Source organism: Apus apus, chromosome 8, assembly GCF_020740795.1.
Source record: "Apus apus isolate bApuApu2 chromosome 8, bApuApu2.pri.cur, whole genome shotgun sequence".
Taxonomy (NCBI): Eukaryota; Metazoa; Chordata; class Aves; order Apodiformes; family Apodidae; genus Apus; species Apus apus.
The window spans coordinates 24,677,031-24,700,297 of record NC_067289.1 but is presented as its reverse complement, the minus strand read 5'-3'; the positions used below and the strand labels follow the sequence as shown (position 1 = coordinate 24,700,297).

Genomic DNA, 23,267 nt, shown 5'->3' with positions numbered 1-23,267 from the left:
AACTGATGACCAGTTGAGTACTTCACTGCAGATGTGTCAACCCAAAAAAACCCCAATTCCTGAAGGAGCAATCGTGTGCAATGACTGATTTGTCTGAGGCTTGCACACCCAGGGAAGGCTCCAAGAGAAGATGTCTCCTGCTTTATTTACATTTTCAAGAAGCAGTGTCAGTGATCTCCACCAGCACGGACATACTTTTCTTCTCACCAGGCTGGGAGCAGCTCCAGCACCAGGCAGATCAGTCTGATTTCCAAGCACTTCCTCCATTTTTCACACCTGTACATTTTATGAAAGGTTTCAAGTAGGGAAACAGCAGCAGATCCCAGTCCCTTGCAGGGAGGAGAACCCAGTGCAACATTGGTCATGTTTGGAAGTTTAAAAGACAGACAAGCTACCTAATGCACACAACATTTTCTCAGTATATTGCATTCCTGATTCCATTAAGGCTTTTAAACACTCACCTCAGCTTTTCCTTTTACCTCACTTAAAGATATATTCTTCCCATAACCACTTGAAGCTCCCTTCTTAAAACCAGAGAGAATCCACTGTGGTCAAGCCCATGGACATACCTGAAACCTCTGCATCCTTCTGGTATTTCTTTTTACTTAACAGATGACATTAAATGACCAAAATGATGAAAAATGACTGCAAACAGGTACAGGCAAATGCAATGCAGAACTTTAAAACCCCCAGGCAAACTAGTTCAAAAATATCTTGGGTTTTTCTTGGAACTGCAGATGTGCTGTGGAAAAACCCTGCCACGATCCCAGGGAAGCCATAGAACATTTTCTTCCAAGAATATCCTGACCCTTTGATTTCATACCCAAGGTTGGAATTGTACCAGGTTACCTGCATATTAGAACCTGGTAAAAAAAAAGAAAAAAATAAACAGTGCTTTTCCACAACATTTGGGGTTTTTATTCTTTGGTTTTCTGTTTAATACAACATGTAGTGTTGTATTAAAACAGATAAAATAAATAGATAATAGATAAAATAGATAAAATAGATCTGATCAGTAATAAACACCTTAAGGTCTTCATTGTGCTTTGGCCTGGGAACTAATCAGCCTTTCCCACCACCTACATCACCTTATCATTAATAGTGACATGAGACCCAGCTTGAAGAACTTGTGGTGTCACCTTCTGTGAATGCCACCCACCTGAGGGACAGTCGGTCTCAGACCGTACCTTGGCCAATGGGGCCTCCATCCCACCCTTGCAGCTCCTCCTTGCAAGGGTTAATTGCAGCACCAGGCATCTCTAACGAGCTGCAGTCAATCTGCTGCCTCTGCTGTACTTCCAGCTGGCCCAAGAATAGAAGAGCAAGATGGAGCTGAGGCCCTGAACTTGGTATCACCACCAGCCTGGTCTTCAGAAATCACTTACCTTGCATTACAAACCTGAGCCAGGCTTCATCAATTTAACATTAAACACTTGCCATTAGTGATATTTTTGGGTTCATTCTGGAGCTAGCAAGTGCTTTCTGCCAGTCAATGGGAGGTGAAGGTGTTCACTTGACCACTTGTCAGGACACCAGGACATCGCAGAGCTTCAAATGAGCTACATCCAAAGTGTTCTTTTATTTAACAGGTAAAACCACTGGAGATCACCTCGTGCATCATCTGTTAGATGCACCTTTACTTGTTTTTATTAAGAAATGTATAACTTTGCCAAAAAAGTGTCATGTAAAGATTTACAAAATTGAGGAATATTTCAAATACACAGATATTTAACATTTTGATGGCAACATTTGAAAGATACATATGATACAATGTCAGTTATGAATAACCTGCTCACATATTTATAAGGCAAAAAGCTCCTGCAAAGAACTTCCAACATCTGCAGCCACTTTCCTGTGTAAAACAAAGACAAAGTCTTTCACCAAATCTTGGTGAAAGAATACAAATCTAAAACCCAGTATTTTCAAATCAGGTGCCTGGGGCAGAAAAAAAATTATGTGGAAAGCTCTTCCTTACTTTAATTTAACAAGAAACTTTAACCTTAAGGAAGCTCTCCTTACTGGTGTCAATTGCACATGTCAGATGCTACAAACCCAATCAACAGTGCTGCTTGTTACCTCAAACCCCTCTGAAAGCACATTCCATAGCATTTTAAACTACTTAAATTGTTTAATACCCTTTCTTGCTAAATAGTCTGCTACAGTGACAAACCTGAATGGCTGAAGTAACCTGAAAGAAGGTATTAAAGAACCTGCTACAGCAGAAATATATATTACCTTAACTGTGGGGGAAACATTCTTTTGCTCTTTATAGGTGCAAGCTCCTTTTTCAATTTTCAGCACTTACAGTCTGAGAAATGTAGGGCCATTTAAACAGGTCTTTTCAGAGGTCCCTGAAGTTGCAGAATTAAGCAAACTACTTAACTAGGTGGTTAAACAGGGAAATTGGTACTTAATTAGAGGCAACCAAGGTTAAATCATTTGAATGGTGGTGAAAATTTAGAAGCCAGTAATGGAAAGACAGTTAATTTTCCTCTTTTCTCATACAAGTATTATGGACTACAACGTAGCCACTCACTGGAGCTAGGGCACCACAGCATAAACCCACCTCAAAATGAGGCTGTAGTAAATACAGAATTCTGCTTGTCATCCAACAATTACCAGGAACTATACCAATCCCCACTTCTGTTCCCCACAAAAGGTTTGCTGTGGCAAAAAAAAAAATCATGTTTGTCAAAATCTGCCAGTATAAAATCTGCAAGAAGCACTTCCTAAGGTGACCAAAAGGACAGTTACTGCTGCACAGTTACACTTCCTCTCACTGCAGGACTGGCTGCTGCTCGTTCTCTTTCTTTAGCCATTTCCATCTCAATTTTGGCTTTGATTTTATTCCAATCAACTTCCAGCTGTAAGAATAGAAAAACAAGGACACAGAGGTCAACCAACATGAGTCAGAGAGGTCAAACTGAAAGCTCTTCACTAACAGGACAATTTGAAGTTACAAAGTGACTGTATCAGTTATTATATAGTTCTTAATGTAAAAGTGACAACTTAGAATAATTGCATGTATGAAGGCACAGTGCAGTTCTAACAAACTGAGCTTTTCAAAATAAAACCAGCTCCATGTATTTTAACAAATACTAATACTCCCTGTGTCTGGCAAATAAAAACCCTGCATCAAAACACAAAAATAACTTGGATCAATTTGCATCTAATTTAAATGCAATGACCTTTGGGTGCCATTAAGGAGAACAAAGCTCTTTATCAATAATACATGCAGTGATGGCTTCTGACTGCACCTAAAGCCCACCCAGTAAACTGACAGCATATGACACTGGTTATCTGATAGAACAGAAATCAGATTCCAGCCTGAAATTTGTCTTCATCATCAACAGAAGTTTTAGCTTTATCCTGGCATTTCTCCAGCTGCAGAGAATCATCATCTTCTGGCTGTCTCCTACTTCAGGGAGACTTCAGACAATAGATATAGCACAATATCCGTGGTGCAGTGGAGTACAATAGTTGCCTTTCTTGCAAAAAAAAAAAAGCTTGACAAGAAAGAATGGATCATGCTGCATTTCATGACTACAAAAAAAACTCATGTCCAAAAACTGGGCAAAAATGTAACTGTGAAATTCAGTTTCATTGCTGGAAACTCCTGTGCCCCACTGATGGCCTACTGATGCTGGAGAGGGTTTCCAAAGGCTTGATGAATTTGTGTACTTAGCTATTTATCAAATTTGGCACAGCAGTTTGTAGTTCACTCTTTATATATAGATGGTTATATATTAATATTTACCCACTCTTAATATATATCTGGACCTTCACCATTTCTTATTGTTGCTATCCACAAAATTACCTAAAAATACTGAAGAGGTACATATTCAACCATACTAAGGCCTAGCTCCCTGTTCATAGAAAACAAGGGTGCCTCCATTTGTATAATCCTTGCCAGACAGGAAAGAGACACATTCTGTATAAAATAAAACACATAAAACACATGCACAACTATCACTGGCCCAGTAGCCACAGAGCAAGCTATGAATTTGTACTCAGATGTAAAATCTAGATTTGTGTCCACATCTGAACCAAAGAAGGAAAATAAGAGCAATTCCCTCCACCCTCCCGAGCTGGTCCCAAAGAGCAGGCTGACCTAAAGCTGGAGAAACAAGTCTGAGGAACACTTACACCTTCTGCATATTGCAAAAATCTTTTGTTGGTTTCTTTTTTACCAAAGTCCTCTAGGAACTTCTGTCGATAAGCCAGGACGGTGTCGACATGTGTCTTGTGCTTCACTGCCAGATCCAGGGCCCTGCAATCAGACAGAAACGGGCTTGTCAGCCTACAGAAAAGCTCTGGCACCACTACAATCCCCCTGGGTTTGCAGAATGATATGCTGAAAAGCGTTTGGGCTGCAGGCAAAGATTCCTAACCTATAGTGCCAAGCAGCTTTGCACTAGTGTCAGCCACGGGAGGTTCAAGGGAGCCAGAGAAGGAGAATATCCACCCATTCTTTCTGTTGACAACCTCACTGCATCACTGGAGTTTGGCAACAGGGGTCTTTTGATTTCAAGGAAATAAACCAGAATGGTTAGAGTTCAGCACTCTTAGTATAAAAGGGGAAAAAGCAATAATTTTTCATGACTTGATTATAGTCAGGAAGCACTTGTGAACAGTGTCGCACCACACGCTGATGGCGTGTGCTGCACAGCATTCCTGAACATTCTGTAGGTGGGAAAGATAAGTCAGTGGGTTAGGATAACTGATGACTCTCACATCTGTTTTCTTCTTAATGGCACAAGGAATACTCATGTTTGGTGGACACAGTTTTTAGATGATGCGGATCAGGCAGCATAATAAAAAACCACAGATACGTGGTGGGGAAAACAACTTCTGCCCACGATGCTACAAATATAATAGCAGAGGAATTAGAAGTAAATGGCCTCAGAAGATTCTGTTAGAAAATGTGGGTTTTGTTTAAAGGAGAAATTCCTACTTTGTTTTCTCAAGCCTAATTCATATGTCATCCACCTACACAGTGCTGGGAGACTGAAGAGCCATGAGTCTATTTTTAGCAACAAGACATTTCAAAACAGCCTTAATTCTCCAAGGGTCACATGCAGTTTGAGGTATCACTACAGATTTCTCTGTGCTAACAATAATCAAAAGCAAAATGTTATTTAAAAAAGCTTCCAAGCATGCTTTGGACTTTTATCACAGAATACTTTTATCTTGTAAATATGACAGAAAACAAGTTACTTCTTTGGTTATTTTCAGGATGTGATTTATTTAATCTTTTTATAGCCCAGGGCAATTACTTATAAAAAAATAGCAAAGTATCTGCAATAAAACAATAGATCCAAGTTTACAGGTTACTTCAGTAAGACTGCTTGTAAATATGTGTTTAAATAAATGTGTTTAAAGAAATCCTACCTATCCCAGTTGTACAGATTAATGTTGACTTGAATGGCTTGGTAAACAAGGCCTGTCTGGAGGAGCAGGGTCTCAGCTTCCTGGGTGTTTCCACTGAACAACAGTGTATGAGCCAGCCTGGACTCTTTTGATGGAAGATCTTTGATGGAATTGATATACTGCACCTTGTCATGCTGTTGGGGAGACGTACAACGGTTTAATGAGGGAAATGAGTCAATAAAATTAGCTGTGCTACAGTTTCACTGGAAATAAACAACAGCGTTTTCTCACCTCTCCGATGGCTGCATAGGCGATCTCTGCTGTAGCCATGTCTTTGTTGGCAATGGCCATAGCAGCTAAGCAGGCCCACATAGTTTGGTCCTGAAATTGAAACCAAAATGCAACTCCTAAAACCTCAAGTATTCCTTATCATGCTAAAAAAGACTTTTCCCAGGTAGCACACAAGTCCTGAAAACAAGGTATAACTACATAACGTTCCTCGCTGCCATTCCTGGCACCGCGGTCTGAGTTTCTCAGTAGAAAGTCACTACTTCATTATTCCTCTGAACTCCTTCTTTAAAAAAACCAACGTTGTGATCAGCTGAGACTGACAGTGTGTTAGTTTTCAGCATCTCAGCCAGTAATGAACTCTGGCCACAGCACCACTTTGCAGGCTCATCACTGGTGTCCCTTCAGTGGAACTGTGCTGGAAAGCAAAGCACTGGCTGTGGTTCAAAACAGTATTTCACCCTGGCTCATCCCAACCTGACCCCACAAATAACAGTAACTCTAACTCTACAATTATCATTAACCTACTGCAAATGAAAGAGAAGGGGGAAAAAATGAATCACTTGACTGTAGAACAGACTATGAGCCTGCTGAAAAGTAAAGAAGAGCTATCAAAGTTCTGTCTGCTTTGTGATACTTTACAGTACATTTTATGTTCAGAAAAAAGAATGAGAAAAACTTAAGTGATAATGATAATAATAATAACATTACACCCTTGTTTTCTGTTTTCATGACTTTTGCATTTTTTTACACCCTACTAACTCAGAAAATCATTTAGGAAAATCCTGATATTTTTATATCTTCCCTATTCAAGTCTGACAACAATATGATAAAGATATACTACTAAAACATTTTAGCTAATATAGTTTATGCTACAACATCTGAAAACTCTAGTTCAGACAAGGAAAATATAGTTTTAAATGTACCTTTTAATGCACGTGCACTCTAGGCATTAAGTGGGTTTTAGTATTTTGTTCACTGTGTTTCAAATTTGAAAATAAGCTCTATGCCATGAGAATAGGTTTTTAGAAGCAGCACAGGATTACTGTTGATTGAAACTGGAATCAGCAGCTGCACTGAGTATGCTCTGAACACATAACCATGCTCTGCATTACAACTGCTTTTGGATGAAAGAAAATATTGGTAAGACCTACTAAAGGCAATGAAATAATTTAGCCTAAGGCTAAAGTGGTTTCACTCTCTCCATCTCTCCACCTGCCCACGTGTTCCTGCTCCTCACCATGATTCAGGACCAGATAAACCCTCCTGCTGGCAGCCCCTGATTTGGGAGAATTAAAATTGTTCAGTGAATCAAATGCTTGTAAGATCATTGTCTTCTCTTCCCACTTCCCTATTATTTAGAATATGAGGTGATGAAAGACTGAAACTCAGCATGAAATGATGCAAGGGACCAAGTTTCTGGGAGTTTTTCACCAAGAGGTCCTGCTGATCTCTCTTCCCTCAGAAAGATGGTCTATTTTGTTACTACTGATGGGGAAGCCCATGGGAACCTGGGTTGCCAAAAATCAAGAAAATGGCCTCATGTGTCCATGAAGAGGTTGGGAGTCAGGCCAGACTGAAGGCAAGGCTGCGATGGCTCCCTGCTTACCTTGGGGTAAGGGTATCCCAGGCCATCCCCCAGCCCAGACACCAACTGGGAAACCAAAAGGATATTCACACCATCTGGTTTAGGCCAGTTTACATCACCCCACATCAAAGACAAAAACCCCTTTACTTTGTCATCAATGGGAAGGAGAAGGTTTCAAAGGCTGAGTCCTACGTAGCCAGCTTGGGTGCTTAAAACCAGATGATGTGAATGTAAAGATTCTGTGACAGTTTTTCTTGAGAGAAAGGCTCTTCCCTTGGTGACAGGGAATAAAGAAAGAAAGGCCATAAAAAAGGACAGTGAAAAACCACAACACCTACACTGGGATTTCATTTAAAAAAGCACTGAAAATTCCTTTAAAGCATGGTTCAACTCACTGGATGACTCTACCCAAAAGAATGAAGAGGATGCATGATAAGTTTGACCAAAAAAAAATAAATCCTTGAATGAGAAAACCTTCATATTAATCAGAAAGAAACAATATTGTGAATAAAACTGCTTGATACATATGTTTTACTTCTAAAGATGATGCATTTAAGTTACTCAAAAAGTTAGTATAATACTATGTTTGTAATCCCATGCCAAATACTGGAATAAAAGCCTATTATTAAAGGGGTAACACTAAAAATAAAAATCATTACACAATCCAATACAATCTGAGTGTGTATTGGTGTAATAATGCAAACACAGAAATAGTTTAACTACACATTTAAGGTCAGGATAATCACACGAAAGCACTGAAGTCTTTTCTAGGAGCAAATGAGGGAAAGGAAGGAGAGGTTGGAGGAATTTTTGCTTGTCTGCTTTAAAGACTGCCAGACTCACCTCATCTGTTGCTGTTGTCTAAATACATAGAAAAGAAAGCAAAGGAAAAAGCAAAGAAGTGAAACAAAATATGAAAAAATGATAGGCAACTGTATGTGGAGATGCAGCTCATTTTTAATCACTTATATTAAAGACTAGTCCTGAAAACTTCAGCTCATTAGTAATGTCTGTGAGTACCTGTGTTCAATCCATCTGGAATTCAGTGTCCATAAAAGCAAGAATGCTTATTATGCATAATAAGAATATAACATTTTGTATATTTATATTATTTTATTACAAAAATTGCATCATTTTTCATGACCAGCCTCAAAATCATCAGCAACAAAGCAACATGGAAACGAGATGCAACATCTGCAATGCTCATTCTTAAAGGAATACTTGAAAGTATAAATATTACAGTGAAATTGTATTTGAATGTTCCTGATAATTAGCATTTACCTTGACAAAACGACACAATCTGACAGCATCTTCCCACTTAGAACCACTAACATACTCGTGAAGAACCGCAGGATAAGGTGAAATATTGAGGTGAATAAGTGAACCATCTGCTCTTCTAATTGTTATTTGATTTCCTACAAAATGCACAATCTGGGGATTTTCACTAAATTCACTGGGTAGAGGAAAGAGAGAAAGAAAGGTAAGATAATATTCACTTCCTTCTTACTGAAAAAGAACATAAGGAGTGTCAAGAAGTCTTTGTTTCAAAATTACAACCTGCTTATACTTCATTTTCAGAGCACATAAAAACCTAAGCACCTGGTTATTCAACAGGTACATCCAGCAGGTAGTTGTGCTGGGCTCTGAAAAGAAAATTCTAGTTATGCTCATTCCCTGGCTCCAAGGCAAATGCAAACTGGGGATTCGTGCAGAAACTTTCAAATACATTTTTCAGTAAAAAATATTTGGGCTCTGATAGTTCTGAGCATTAAATGATGAGCTCAGGGATCCTTTCCTTTAAAAATTTAATATCTTAAAGTGCACAAGCTGAAGCAGATATGCAAAGTAAACATGCTGAGCTAGAAAAATATTATCTGTGACCTAAAATTGCAATACTTTTAATTTCCAACAGATACTTTAAACATATTTTCTATTTTGTTTGGGTTTTTTTTTTTACAAGCTAAGGCAATATTTCAGGACATAGGAATAAAAGTTTGCTTTGGCATCAAGCTGCTACTCTACTTTTCAAATGCACATTTTCATTTCAGCTCCAAACTTTATGATATACCTTATAAAACACCTTTTCCCCATTTCCTAATCAAGAAGCAGTCACCTGAAGACAGTAAAATAACCGTGGCTTCTACCTCAGCTGCCCAAATGAAGATAATTCTTTAAGGTATGAGCAAACCAGTTAAAATACATAATAATACCATTTTGATCAGTACATATTACCTTGCATCTTTTTCATACAGTGTTTTTGGCAAAAGATCTTTATCAACATAGACTGTGTTGGGGTAGTACCAGACTGTAAACCGGGTCCCTTGAATCCCACAAAGAATGTTGGAGGAGTCATTCCAAGCCAAAGTTTGAACCATGGTCCCTTCATTTAAAGAGAACAGAAAGATAAGCATTTCCACAAGAAACTTCAAAGAAATGCAGGCTTCTCCAAACTTCAGTAAAAAGGTTTGGTCATTGTAGTTCCTTTTTTAAGGGCTGGGTTTAACCCCCTGGTTCGTAAGGCAACATCTTGCAAACCTCCAGCCAAACTCAGTCGTCTCTGAAAGCTCTTTTCAGAATCGTGCCCATCAGAATGCAGATAAAATGTACTAACATTGTTTCTACCACTATCTCATGAAAACCACAGGACTGTTGCTACTGTTTTTTCAAGTCCAATTTCACTACTGATGAAAAAGCACAAGTCTGTCTCTTCTACCAGCTAAAAGCCTATTTGCATGCTGGCATCTAGCTGAAAGTTGTTTTTCATTTTTCTTACCTATTTTGACAATCTTCTGTTCTTTTCCAAACCGTTTCACTGAAGTAATGTAAAGATCTCTGTTCTTGTCAATGAAAGCTATTTTCCTTTCACTTGTAAGTCCTTTCTGGTCCAAAGCAATCTCCACAATTTCCGTCTGAAAGGGAAAAAGTCAAGATCTGAGTTTTATTTTGGAGATCCATATCACAGAAAGCATGTGACAGTCAAACAGATGAATGCTTTGCTAAAAACAAGGCAACAACTCTTGAAAAACTGGACCGTGAAGACACTGTGTGTGTGTCTCTGTTGAATGAAGCATTATATACACTGAATTTCATGCAGAGTAAAACAGAGCAGGCTTGGCAGTTTAGGAATTTATTAGAAAATGACACAAACACACGTGGCAGATCCAAAGCAAAAGCTGCCTAGAGTGTTTATTCTCAAAAGAAGCTGCTTAACTTTGATTTCGTTGTACACCAGAAGAGTGAAGAAAAATAAAATGCAATGCAGGCAATCCTTGTCCAAGGGGCAACAGGAAAGCTGGGGAGGGGCTTTTCACCAGAGAGGGCAGTGACAGGACAAGGGTTGATGGTTCTAAACTGGAAGAGGGGAGATTTAGGTTGGACATCGGGAAGAAATTCTTCCCCATGAGGGCAGGAAGGTGCTGGAACAGGCTGCCCAGGGAAGCTGTGGCTGCCCCATCCCTGGCAGTGTTGAAGGGCAGGTTGGATGGGGCTTGTGCAGCCTGGCCTGGTGGGAGGTGTCCCTGCCCATGGCAGGGGGGTTGGAACCTGATGATCTTGAAGGTCCCTTCCAACCTTCACTGTTCTGTGATTCTAAGTAAAACCAGTAAAATAATACAAGTTGTTCTTCATGTGCATGAGAAACACATGCCAGTCACTGATTAAAACCCACCCCTTTGTACATCCACACTGCATAAAGAATGTGATTTTTGCTCCTTTCTATTCAGATTGTAAAGCTTTAACAGGTTATCAGACCCATCATTGAGGAAATCCATTATTGAGCCTTAATTTCAAAGTATAATAAAAAAGAGACCCTCTTACCTTATGGGTTAGAGGTTTTCCATCACCCAATGGCTTTCCAGATAAAGCTTCAAATATATAGATAACTGAAGGAAAAAAAAATATGGTTTATTAGTTAAAAGCAACAGTTCTATTAATTTTCAGAGTATAATTTACTGCAAGTGGCTGCCTGCTCCTGTGTGCTAGAACTACCAGTGACTCACACACTGGTGAAAAAGGAATCTTACAGCTGGGAAAATGTCACCATCCTACTCTGCTCAGGAACAGGCTCATTCTACAGTGAGAGAGATCTGTGAAAATGCTCAAATATTATTTTCAGAGCACTGATAGCCATTGAAACATGACATTATAGACTGACACAGAATTGAGAACACTAACGTCTCACTTCCTATCACAGCTCAACTGGTTATTTACAGAAATGCCACTGAGTTTTCTACCTGATGCAAGTTTGTACCCTGCATTCTGAATAAATTCACGTTCCCAAGGCTACCTGATTTACTCCATCTTAACCCATTGCTTTAATGAATATGGAAGTTTAGGTAGTGATACCCACTGACTGCTGTATTTTCCTGAAAGAATTAGTATCAGATGTATAGAACAGTGTCCTTTGGACTGTTGGGTAAAACATTCTTCAGAAGCATTCTCTATTTTGTTAATAATCTGCCCTATTTTGAACTCTTACTACAGTGGTCCCAAGGCATATTTTCTTCCAGGACAGTTTGGGGTTTCTGCTGGTCATGATGACACAGTTAATGACAAAATATTAATAACTGGCTTCCTCAAAGAGTACCTGCTTTAGCCAAATATACTTGGATGTTACGTATAATTCTTGCAACCATTCTCATCAGGCCACCTGTTCCATTCTTTGCCTGTTTCAGCCTTGAAAGAAAGAAAAAAAAGCCACCTACATAATTTGTATTTCTGCGATTTCCAGTGAAGACTCAAATTTGCAACTTGTCTAAAAATAAAGTTTCTTTCTTTCTCTCTCTCTCTCTCCACATCTGTGTGATGCACAGATCCCTGTGTATTCCAAACCCCAAATGTATACACAGTCTGTGAATACACACGTGAATTCAGAGGGATGTAGGCAGAGTATTCGAACCTTGGGAAAACAGTAACATTTTCAGGAACACTGGCTCTAACTCAGAGCACATGATTCCGGGTTTGTTCCTGGAACACACAGATGTGACAGAAAGGTTTCAGGTGCTCAGCACCACATCCCAGCAGCTGTACCAACACCTTCCCTGGGAGTATGGACAACAGAAGCTGAACACCCGTGTTGGTTCCAAGGGATGGCGACGTTAACATGTTCATCCTGCCTGAGCGTCTCCTGGGACACAGGATGTTGGTTTGAGGTCAAGGCTCAGACAGGCAGAGTTACAGCAAACCCAAACTGTCAGAGCAGGTGTTCAGAAAGCACTGCCTGAGTTTGCAAGGCAGGGAAAGAGAGGGTTTTGCACAAGTGCTGCTCTTGGCAGTTGGCTAAATACACAAAAGAAAACGAGTTGTTCCTGAGAAGTGGTATTTTTCTCACTTTTATGCACAGCTCCCTGCATGAAGTTTATTTTGATCTAGCTCTACATGACAATTTCACTGCTACTACACTAGCTATAGGAAGTGAGATTAAGAGAGTTTTGAAGAAAACCACTGTACCTAATTGACAAGTAAAATCAGTTAATTTGTCATTAATCTACAATGCTTATTCAGGTATTTCAGGATAGAGGTTTGGGGCTGTTTGGGTTCCCCCCCCCCTCCCATCTGGAAAAACTCCATATTACTTTACAATCATTTAGAATCTAAAATACACCTTTTTGATACATATAAATCAAAAATACAAAGAGCATTCTCTCACTTTGGACACCCAGAGAAAGAGAGCAGCTGCTTTGTGTTTTTTAACACACGTCCTGTTATCACAGCATAACTGCTCCTGGGGCCAGCAGGTCCCTTCTGAGAAGCTCACCTCCCTCTTCCACTCTCTTACAGACTGAGGAAGGACTTTAAGTGCAGAGGTACCAATCTTTTTTCTAAAGTACTGAAAGAGGAAGAATATCCAAGTAACAACACCAAAGCACAGCAAGTTGTATTTCTCTGTTGCAGAGTAAATGAGCTTGTCGGGAGCTCTGTGCCACACAGTGTAAAGTGCTTCCTGTATCCAACTGAGCTGTCCTGGATGTTTCACTAATGCAGAACACCAGGAAAAACAGACCTGTCCTCAAAATGGGGCACAGAAAAACCCCACTTCTGCTGGGATGAGTTAGGAAGAATAAACAGGCCTAGATAAGTCATGGTTTCCTGTGCCAAGAATCTGTTTTCCCACTTGCTGACATATTAGTATTATTATTATTTTCAGTTTAACAGCATCAAGGTGTCAAGAAGGCAAGAACATAAAGTCTCTGTGTTACATATATTAAGTCATCCATAAATAAACATACACTTACTTAACATACACACATGCAATAAATACACTTGTGCAATACAAAGACACACAGAGTAAAAGACCACAAATAAGATGAAATTTTTAATTTATCCTTTTTGCTTTTTTGCAAACAACTTCTTTTTTTCTGAATAATTTGCACTGAAATACATTTTTGAAATTAAAATCCATTTTAGTTATTGCATAGCTCTTTTACATATCCTTTATGTCTTGCTTCAGGATAATATTTTCTGAAGTATTTTGTCCTTAAAATGAAAGGTGTGTTACAGTTATATTGCTACTATTTGAAGTAGTTATTCAAAATTAAAAATAGGTATAATAGATGTCTAGAATACTTGTGTAATAATTAAAAGTCTTTGGTTTTACATAAAAGAGAAGGATTTCCAAGGAAAAAAACCATACATGTGGGGCAAACTGAAACATTTGCATCAAAAGACAGAACAAGGGAAAAAAGCTGAGTGATAAAAAAAAGAATTCCTGTTCCCCCCATTGATGCCAAAATTGACCTGAAGCTCATTTGGCCACGCTGTGGTTTAGAACTGGAATGCTTTGGATGCCAAAACACACCATTTAAGAGCATAAAAATCTCCAGGAAGACAACATTTGAGACAGACCATCACAGCCTTGTGACTAGGGTCTTACCAGCTGCAGGTAAAACTTACACCCAAAGAAACCAAAGCAAGGAACATCTGAGAGCTGAAATGAATCCCATGAAGTACTGGTAGCTTCTAAGAGCAGCAGCCAAGCAGAAAAATTTGCTGAGATGCTTTAGAAAATGCCATGTCAGAGAGTGAAAACCCACTGAAGTATTTACTGTAAATATTCCATGGTTCTCTGATGCATTACACACAACTGCAAGTTCAGAGACATACACCATTCTCTACATTTTTTAAATCAAAGTTAGACAAGACCCATGAATTTAAGTCATTTATATAATAAATATTCTTTTTAATTTATATCATAGATAATTTGCTTATGCTTTTATGTTTCATTTTTAGCATAAGTATGCTAAGCAAAGATGTTGAAAACTTCATAATCTATTAGTAGCAACTATGGAACTATTAGAACAGAGAACTTACCCTTTTCATCAGCTTTGTCTTTGACTGCTAGAGTATCATTGCTCAGAGATACTGTCTGGGCATTTAAAATGTCTGTTCTCATCCCTGGAAATTTCGGAGAGGAAATTAATCTTCCTTCATATGAATATAAATAAAGTCCTCCACCATCTACAAGAAGAAAATGCCTAAAAAAAGCACAAAAACAAACCCCTAAACAAAACCAATAATGCAGAAAAGCATGAAGACAGTTTGAACAATCTGAAGGTGTTTGTCTAATAACCTGTCTTTTTTTTTTTTTTTTTCAGTTAAACAACATCATTTCCAAGCCTTACATTTCAAATTCAGTATTTTGAAAGCTCTGTGTGGAAGATTTCAGTTTTAATGTGAATGTTACCTTTTTCCATGAGAAATATTTATTACCTGGAATCAATATAGTTTTACCTGTTTCAGATATGAAAAGATTAAAGGCTCACAACTCCTGCTGACAAAGCATTCAGCTGCAGATGATATTCCCCTCACATCACCCCATGAGACACACAGTGTCTATATATGTAAGAAACAGCTTCAGTGTTTGGAGCTGGCTTTGAAATAGCATTATCTGTATCATTTCCTTCAGTTCAACTAAGTTAATGATGTAAAGCAAAGACAAGACACTGATCACCACCCATGACAATGAAGGGCTTCAGTGAAAAAGAACTTATTTGCAAGAGCACTTTGCAAAAATGTATACAGAAGAGAAATAGTTCTACACAACAATAACTGTGCTAAGTACAGCATCTAGAGCTCATAGACACACATCGGCCAGAAACAAAGAGCCTCATCTGCTGTAACTGTTCTCAATCACCAGCACCAAACGACCAGTGTGTCTGCATATTATCTGGCAAGGCAGACTGGTTAAGTTCAGTCTGGTGGAGACACCATCACCTGCACTGCCAAAGAACCCGCACCGTGTTTTCAACCTTCACTTTTCAGCAGCAGCACAAAACTTCCAGCTCTAGAACCTCATCTTCAAATCCTGCCCACTTGTTTACCCACTCCCTACTGCAGCACCTTGGTGGACCAGGGCATAAACGTTTAACCTGAGGCCCTCAAAAACGCAGGAGCATCGTGCTGCACTGTGCTGAAGGAGTTGCCCAACAATATTTGGGCAAGAGAATTAAGATTACAATCAAAACTCCAGATTTTTTGCTTCTGTTCCTATTCCTTTGAAAGACTTTATTTCTACACAAGTACACGAAAAGATCTCTTTAACAAATGGCCTTCAGGAAATGCAAACTAAAATAGTTTTTAAACGGAGAACAAAATAGTAATTTCTTGCAAATATAAACACAAATATGCAAGAAAAATGTAACTATTTCCCTTGTTTTGGTGTACTTGGCAATGTTTTTAAGAAAAATGGCAGAGCAAGGATCATTTATATAAAATATATTCTACTTCAAAACCACAAGATAAAATATTAAAAACCCGCAGACATTAGTGTAATGTCAGAAGATCTACCTTCTTCCATAAATAAAGAGTATTAACTTGTATAATGTATGAAAAGATTTATTACCACCATCACAGACCTATGGCAAATACACCAGCAAAGCCTTTACATGCTACTTAATAACACTCTGCACTTTTTGTCTACTTTTAATATTTCAGTAAGTGCTTATTTTATGTGACAAGGTTTTAGGAAATGCATGTTCCCAACAGTAAGCATCACAAGAAGTGAGCTACCTTTCTGCCTGTAGAATCAAACTGACTGTTCCTTCCTTCAGGTCAAAGATCAGTGGTGTGTTCCAGTTCTTTGTACTGAAAAACAAAATTCATTCATTAGAACTACTAATTTTCACATTTCTTTGCACGTACAAAGCTCAATTCACCAAGAAATTTCAATTGTAGTGATTTTAATCCTCTTACATCCCTACAAAGTGAAGCTTTCTAAAAGAAAACAGCATCTAGGAAGCCAAGTAACATGGATAACCAAGCAGGATGATCCACCACCACTTCTGCCTTCAGTCTTCTATCCCTTCACACCACCAGCAGCTGACAGCAAAATCATATTTGCATGAAACAAACTTTTCTAAAATAGTTCTGAATTGTGGTTCAACTCTTTTACAGTGATACCCCAGGTAGGACAGGGTCCCACTCTTGTGTTCCCTGCTACAGCCTGCACTATTGTCCAGCATAAGTCACCTCACAGAACAGATAGGTGCCTCTAGGAGTAAACTCTAAAGTTCAGCATATGAACCAGAATATCATGTTCTTAAACCATGATGCAGGATTGAATCATTCCTATTCTATTCCAAAAGAATGGCATGCCAGAGGCAGTATCCAAAACCAGGAGTCCCTAGATGCTGGCATGAATATACTTGCATCCAGCCACCATTCCTGCTCCCTCTATGGGAAAAGAAAGCCTGACAGATTTTTTTTTTGTAGGAAATTGAACAGGCAATGATGGCACTAGAAAAAGGTTGAAAGAAAGGATGACTAGGGCAGGGCAACTCTACTCCAGTACATTTTGTTGTAGCTGATCACATAATCATAAAATCATAGAATGGTTTGGTTGGAAGGGACCTTAAAGATCATCTAGTCCCAACCCCCTGCATGGGCAGGGACACCTCCCACTAGACCAGGTTGCTCCATGCCCCATCCAACCTGCCCTTCAACACTTCCAGGGCTGATGCAACATGCCACAGAATATTTCCATTAGTCAAAAAAACCACAAACAAGAAGACAAACCAACCCCTAAACAAACAATCCCCCACCCCGTACTTCAAATAAAGCTTCTGCTACTCTTACAACTGTGAGATACACCTGAGAAAGCTCCACGAGTTTCTGTTAACTTACGAAAACACGTAACACTGCAGAGAAGTTGAAACCACCAAATGCCCATAGTTCAAAGAGGCCTTGATAACCCTGTCTCGGAACTCCAACGAGTCTACCGTGTCGTTCATAACGTTGTGCACCTGAACACAGAGAAAATGTGGGTTGAACAGAACAACAGCAGTCATTGGAATGAAAATTAACTAGTGAGAGATCATATTCTTCCTTGCAGTAAGTCCACGGTGATGCTAATTCTGCAGAAGGTATCTATGTGGGACCAGGCACTTTTGCAGCCCTGGTGAAAATTTAAACTCCAAGGTTCTATAAACACTGATTAATTACTGGAGAGCTGGAGGGAGTTCCTTAAAGGAAAGGAGTTATTAATGGGTTATTGGAATTCATAAGGTATAATATTATACATGAGGTTGAAAAAAAATCATCTGAGATCAAGGATGCCTGAAAGTTCCCATTTGAAGACTCAGTGTTGAGTTGCTGATTATTTAAACATTTGACATGCATTCAGCAATCTCATCATAATACCATCAAGACAATCCAGCAATCTCCAAGATTTGGATAAAGAGGTGTTTTTGAGATGTTGTAGAACTCCAGCATATATTTTACTGCTACTGCCTTGGTGGGCTGTGCCTCTGCCTTTACCTTGAAAATTTACTCAAAAGACCTTGCTTCAAGAAAATCCCAGTTTGCCTATGATCACCACAGATTTCTGAGCTCAGAGATTTTGGGCAGCTAAAGCCTGGAAACCATTCCCAAAGACATATTAATTGCTATGTCTACCCCAGTGATATGTCCATAATTAACTTTGCTATTGTAATACTCTGCAAAAAAAAAAACGGAATGCATCTAGAACTTTTCTCCTAGGCAACATTTTCCTACAGAAATATGTAAGAATAAAATAAAATAACTGTAAAATAATAAAATTAATCTTCAGTGAAACAGGGTTAGCTCTACTTCCTCAGTTGTTTGCATATTCAAACACCCTGGAGGTTATTCACAGAGCCCATCTGCTACGAGTCGATGTCTGGGAATGAAAGAAGAAATATGAAGTTTTACCTGCTAATTTGTCTTCTGTGTTCCCAGACACTGACTCATGTTATCCCACCCACTGGACCAAATTGTAATACAGCAGTTCTGTTGTTACAACTTTTCCCAATTACACATTTAACGTTAAAAGGATCAAGACCAAAAAAACATTTAAGAGTCTAATTAGGAATTTAGGAACTCGACTTAGATATTGAAAACACTGGCCTGGTGTCCAATACCAAATGTGTAATTTGGAAAATTTGTAAGAATGGAAATCTTATATTATCCCAGAGTTCAGAGAGTGAATGCTGTGAGTCAGTGTCTGGGAACACACAGGACAAATGAGAAGGTAAAAATTCATATTTTTGTCTTAATTCACAGATATTTGGTAACCTAAATGTGGATTGAAGCCAAGATTTTTTTCAGAAGGATCCTAAACTTGAGCTCCAGAAACCACATGTAGGGGCCTGTTCCATTTCCAGCAGTGCAGAGACTTGGCAGCTCCTACTGAGATCAATGCCTATGGCTCAGTCCTCTGCTGAAGAACCAGCAGGTACCTGATTTATGACAAGTTTCTGTAGCTTTGGGAGACCTGGTTCTAGGCTGTAATACAAGGTGCTGCAGAAAAGCATATTAAAACTTTTCACAGTTACAGCCAGCAACCAAACTTACCTGGAAATGCCCTAAGACAGCAAGATGCATCTTAGCTTCACTGCCAACAGGCACACAGCAAACCTCTTAAAATCATCAGTTATTACAAAACACATCAGTGCCTCCGACAACTCATGAATGTAGATAAGGCAGAGAAAGTCCCTCTACGTTATCTCTCAAAATAAGCTTTGCATTTTTCTGGGGGATAAAGGATTTCCGAGGTATGTAATTTAGGAAGAACTTTTTCTCTGGAAAGGTTGTCAGACATTGGAACAGGCTGCCCAAGGAGGTGGTTGAGTCACCATCCCTGGATGTGTTTAAAAGTTGTCTGGATGTGGTGCTTGGGGACATGGCTCAGTGCTGGACTTGGTAGAGTGGGGTTAATGGTTGGACTCCATGATCTTGAAGGTCTTTTACAACCAAAGTGATTCTGTGATTTTGATTCTGTGAATTCTCATCCACCTGGTGGCATGGTTTGGTTTACACAGATCTGATCATCTGAACTGCTGATAATTATTTACAGCATTTGCTAACTCAGGCCATTTTCTGATCTTAAACATTTTCACTCATAGATACACTGAAAAAGAAAGGGAGAATGTTTTGCTGAGAATTTAAAATCCCCATTTTGTATTAAAAAAAGCCTCAGAAAGCTAGCAATCAGAATGGCCAGCTCTGAGCTGTGAAGATTACCTCCATGGTTCTCCTCTTAATTAACGTTATTTCAAAGTTCTTCCACTCCCACCGTTGCTCCACAACATGGGCAAAAATGACATGTCCATTTCCACATGCTCCAGCTAGCTGAGTGCCATCAACAGACCAAGCAATATTAAATATGCTGCCAGTGTTGGGCTTTTCCAAAGCATAAGACCACTTGGAGAAAAAGAGAAAAAAAGTCCTTAATTTTATTATTATTTGTTTACTTTTTGGAAATATTTTTTTTTTTATAATAAAGAGAATTGCACAGTTACAATTTTCAAAGAAACATCCACAAACAAACTTTTCATTCCAGCTTGAACAAGTAAACCAAAGAGAGATGATGTCTTGAGTCAGATCATTGAATAACAGGGACACAAAAGAAAAACAATCAGGTATGGCACAAATAAACCACGTCCCCATGCCTGAAGCTCATAAGCTGCAGTTCATGAGCTGTTGGCTGGCTGCTGAAAGATGTTTTTAAGAAAAAAATAAAGGAGCTTTATACACTCTAGCAACAGGGTGGAAGCTGCATTTAACATTTTAGCCCCCCATCCTGCCCACAGGGCACCATGGAATTGCCTGCACATCACGTGCTTTAATGAAACAGCACATGATTTCTTACCCTTTGACACCCCCCATGTGCTCATTCTCTCTCTTAACCTTGCAAAAAATCAAATCCTACATCCCTCTAGCACAAACAACAAGGAAGAGGCATTAAAAGTAGCATTTGTCTGATCCACAGCATCACTGTACTTAGGAGAGAAGCCTACATTGTGCACTAAACCTAATTCCTTTGCAGTATTTAAATTTCCTCCAGTGAAGGACCTTATTCTTAAATTCTGAATGTACAAGACTCCTCTGAAGTTTAGCTGGGTCCTTATTAATACAGTACTGTAGAAAACTAGAAGAATTTTCAGACCAAGACACTTGTTTTCTATCTCTTGCATCTCAGAAACACAGTTCGTACAAGTCATCCCAAACCTCCAAACAAGCATCTCCCTGAAAGTGCATCACCTTTTTATGGACTTTTAGGAAGACCTTAAACCATGTCTTAAAATGAGAAGCCCCTTCAGAACTGAGTAAAAGAAGATTTAAAAAAACCCAAACATTTAGCTATTGAAGAACTGTCTGAATATCCAAAAACATTTGAAATCTTAATTGAATCAGTAAAAAAAACATGTGATTGAAGTTAAATGTAGACATGGGATTCTCATGACTTTTGGATACATGATATTATACCAAAGGGGAGACAGTTGGAAGAAAAGAGTCACTTAATGTTTCTAACACATTTCATATTCTGATTTCTTTTGCAGTACATGTAAAACGCAAGAAATACTAAGTCCTTCACACAGAGTCTTCATACAAGTCAGAAGAAATGCAATCACTAAAACAACAGGACAACAAAGGTGCCAGACTGCAACACGGGGATGAACCCCAAGCCCCTGGTTGTGCTAATGATCTGCAGAATCCCTGTCAGATGATGACCTCCTGCCTGTGCACATAAGGGGGAGTGAAAGACAATGTCAGCACGGCCTGAATTTCCAACTCCAAGCACTCAATTTTAAGCCTCCATGCCTCCTGGCTCTCAGACAGGCCACTCACTGCCTGGATCAGCTGCAGTTGGGGAAGGGAACTGCAATTCTTGGAGCAAAGTCCACAACCTACTCTTCTGTCTCAGCAGGATGAATTCTGTACGAAACACTCTACAGAAATTAAGAGCATAATATTTAATGATGTCTGACATCCTTACATGGCAAATAAGTACTTGGGGTTGCAGGACAAATGACTGTAGGAAGGACATTTGGAGAACGCTCTCAATGTCCTACATCTGAGACAGATTTTTCACAGCTGGCCAGATGTGATCTATCTGAGAACAGTTTGAAGAAGTACTATTTCAAAACTGAGTATTAGGATCCTCCCAAACAGACAAGGCTGTTTCTAAGGTCATTTCCCTCAGACCCAGGATCTACCCATCAGCCAGAATGAATAATAGAGAGGAATCAAGCCATCAACTAAGAACAAGTTTAAGGAGCTTGAAGAATGTGGCCTTGGTGCTACTTTTTTATGCACAGCAGATTCACAGCACCTCTGAGAGGATACACTTCCAAAACTTCTTTTCTTTTCCTGAAGCAGAAATCTTTCTTTTTTTTCATGTAGTTGAAATATTCAGTAAAATACTTCCAGCTTACATGACATATATATATATTAAAGTATATAAAGCAATTGTAAAGTTTTATTTCCAGTTCTGTTTGAAAGCTCTCAGTATAACTCAGACCACTCCAATGATTCATACTCCCTGCAGATGTCTGCTACATTTATCATGTACACAAAATGTTATAAAAATCATTTCACTCTCCATTTGTAAGATAAGAACAGTTTCTGAAAACCAAAATAGCTGTTATGTATTTCCTAGATACATTAGAGTTTAAAAAAAAACAAGGGTATGACTATGACTATATGAATGACTGTATGAATGTTGTTCTACCATTAACTGCAATATTATACCTGGGCTGTTCAGCTTAGACTTTTCCTGTGTCATAATTAATTTTTCATTTAATTCAACCAACTCTCTCAAGAACAAACCCAGTAGTTATAAAAGTTTCATTATGTTAAATAGATACATAAAAGCAGTAACTTAAACTTCCCTTTTCTGATTGCACAATGTAGTAAAAAAGATGAAGTAGTATAGTCACTGAATACTGCCTGACTTCCCCACATGGAAACTGAGCAGGCCATTGAGATGTCAGGGAAATTATTTCCATGAGCAGATTCAGAGAACTCTGTGTCCAAGCAACAAGAAGAGTCTTTCACAGGTATAATATTGATGCTCCAAGACTCAGTATGAAGGATCCTAGTTATTATTTTGAGCTTGAATGCAATACATTCAGAATGGTTATCAGCCATGTAACACCACAGCATAAATATCAAGCATAGTGAAGAAAGTATTTTCTTGTATTTTTGAAGAGTATTTTCTTGTATTTTAAATTGTAAGATGAATACTGATGTGAGCCTTGCAAAGGACACTTGGGTTGTTCCTGGCTGGTCTCTGCCTCTGCTGTTGAGCAGGGAATGCTGACACAAGCTGAATTACAGCTGATCCTGCTGAACCTCCCTCCCCATGATGTCAGGATCTACACAGGATACCTCATCCACTGACTTTAGTACTAGTTCTTGCTCATTTTCTTTTCATAAACAAAGGCAAAATACTGGACAACCTCCTCCACAACCCATTCCAGCAATCAGAGCACAGAATGCACTAAAACAGCAAATTTAAACCATGAGGAGTGTGGTAGAACCAGCCTCTGCTCCAAGCCTGAAAAAGAAAGTTTCAGGTCCTTGAAAACTGAGGACCTCTAGTTTTTCATTTTTTTTTTTTAAGTGAAGGCTCAGTTTTCCTTGTGCCCCATGGGGCATTTCACATTAGTGCAGAGGGAGCTGCAAACACATCCATTAAAAGCTGGGAATCAGCTCTCACTGCTCCTGAGTGATGAACTGACACTTGAGCACAAACTGCCCAGAAGCTTCTCACCAGAAAATG

The 23,267-nt window shown here is 39.0% G+C and overlaps 1 protein-coding gene across 4 annotated transcripts in view; it reads right to left on the bottom strand.

Annotated features, from left to right (window-relative positions):
• Nucleotides 1-1,605: 1,605 nt before the first annotated feature.
• The window catches only part of IFT80 (intraflagellar transport 80), an 84,494-nt gene continuing 62,832 nt past the window's right edge, over nucleotides 1,606-23,267 (bottom strand). For all 4 annotated transcript variants that reach the window (XM_051626442.1, XM_051626443.1, XM_051626440.1 and 1 more), the window contains 12 exons: nucleotides 19,724-19,903; nucleotides 17,366-17,484; nucleotides 16,253-16,327; nucleotides 14,555-14,718; nucleotides 11,063-11,127; nucleotides 10,020-10,155; nucleotides 9,479-9,626; nucleotides 8,528-8,699; nucleotides 5,662-5,751; nucleotides 5,392-5,564; nucleotides 4,147-4,270; nucleotides 1,606-2,864 (listed from right to left, as the gene is read on the bottom strand). In XM_051626442.1, coding sequence (XP_051482402.1) covers nucleotides 2,751-2,864; nucleotides 4,147-4,270; nucleotides 5,392-5,564; nucleotides 5,662-5,751; nucleotides 8,528-8,699; nucleotides 9,479-9,626; nucleotides 10,020-10,155; nucleotides 11,063-11,127; nucleotides 14,555-14,718; nucleotides 16,253-16,327; nucleotides 17,366-17,484; nucleotides 19,724-19,903 — 1,560 coding nt within the window. In that variant the 3' untranslated portion in view covers nucleotides 1,606-2,750. The remainder of the gene's footprint in view (nucleotides 2,865-4,146; nucleotides 4,271-5,391; nucleotides 5,565-5,661; nucleotides 5,752-8,527; nucleotides 8,700-9,478; nucleotides 9,627-10,019; nucleotides 10,156-11,062; nucleotides 11,128-14,554; nucleotides 14,719-16,252; nucleotides 16,328-17,365; nucleotides 17,485-19,723; nucleotides 19,904-23,267) is intronic.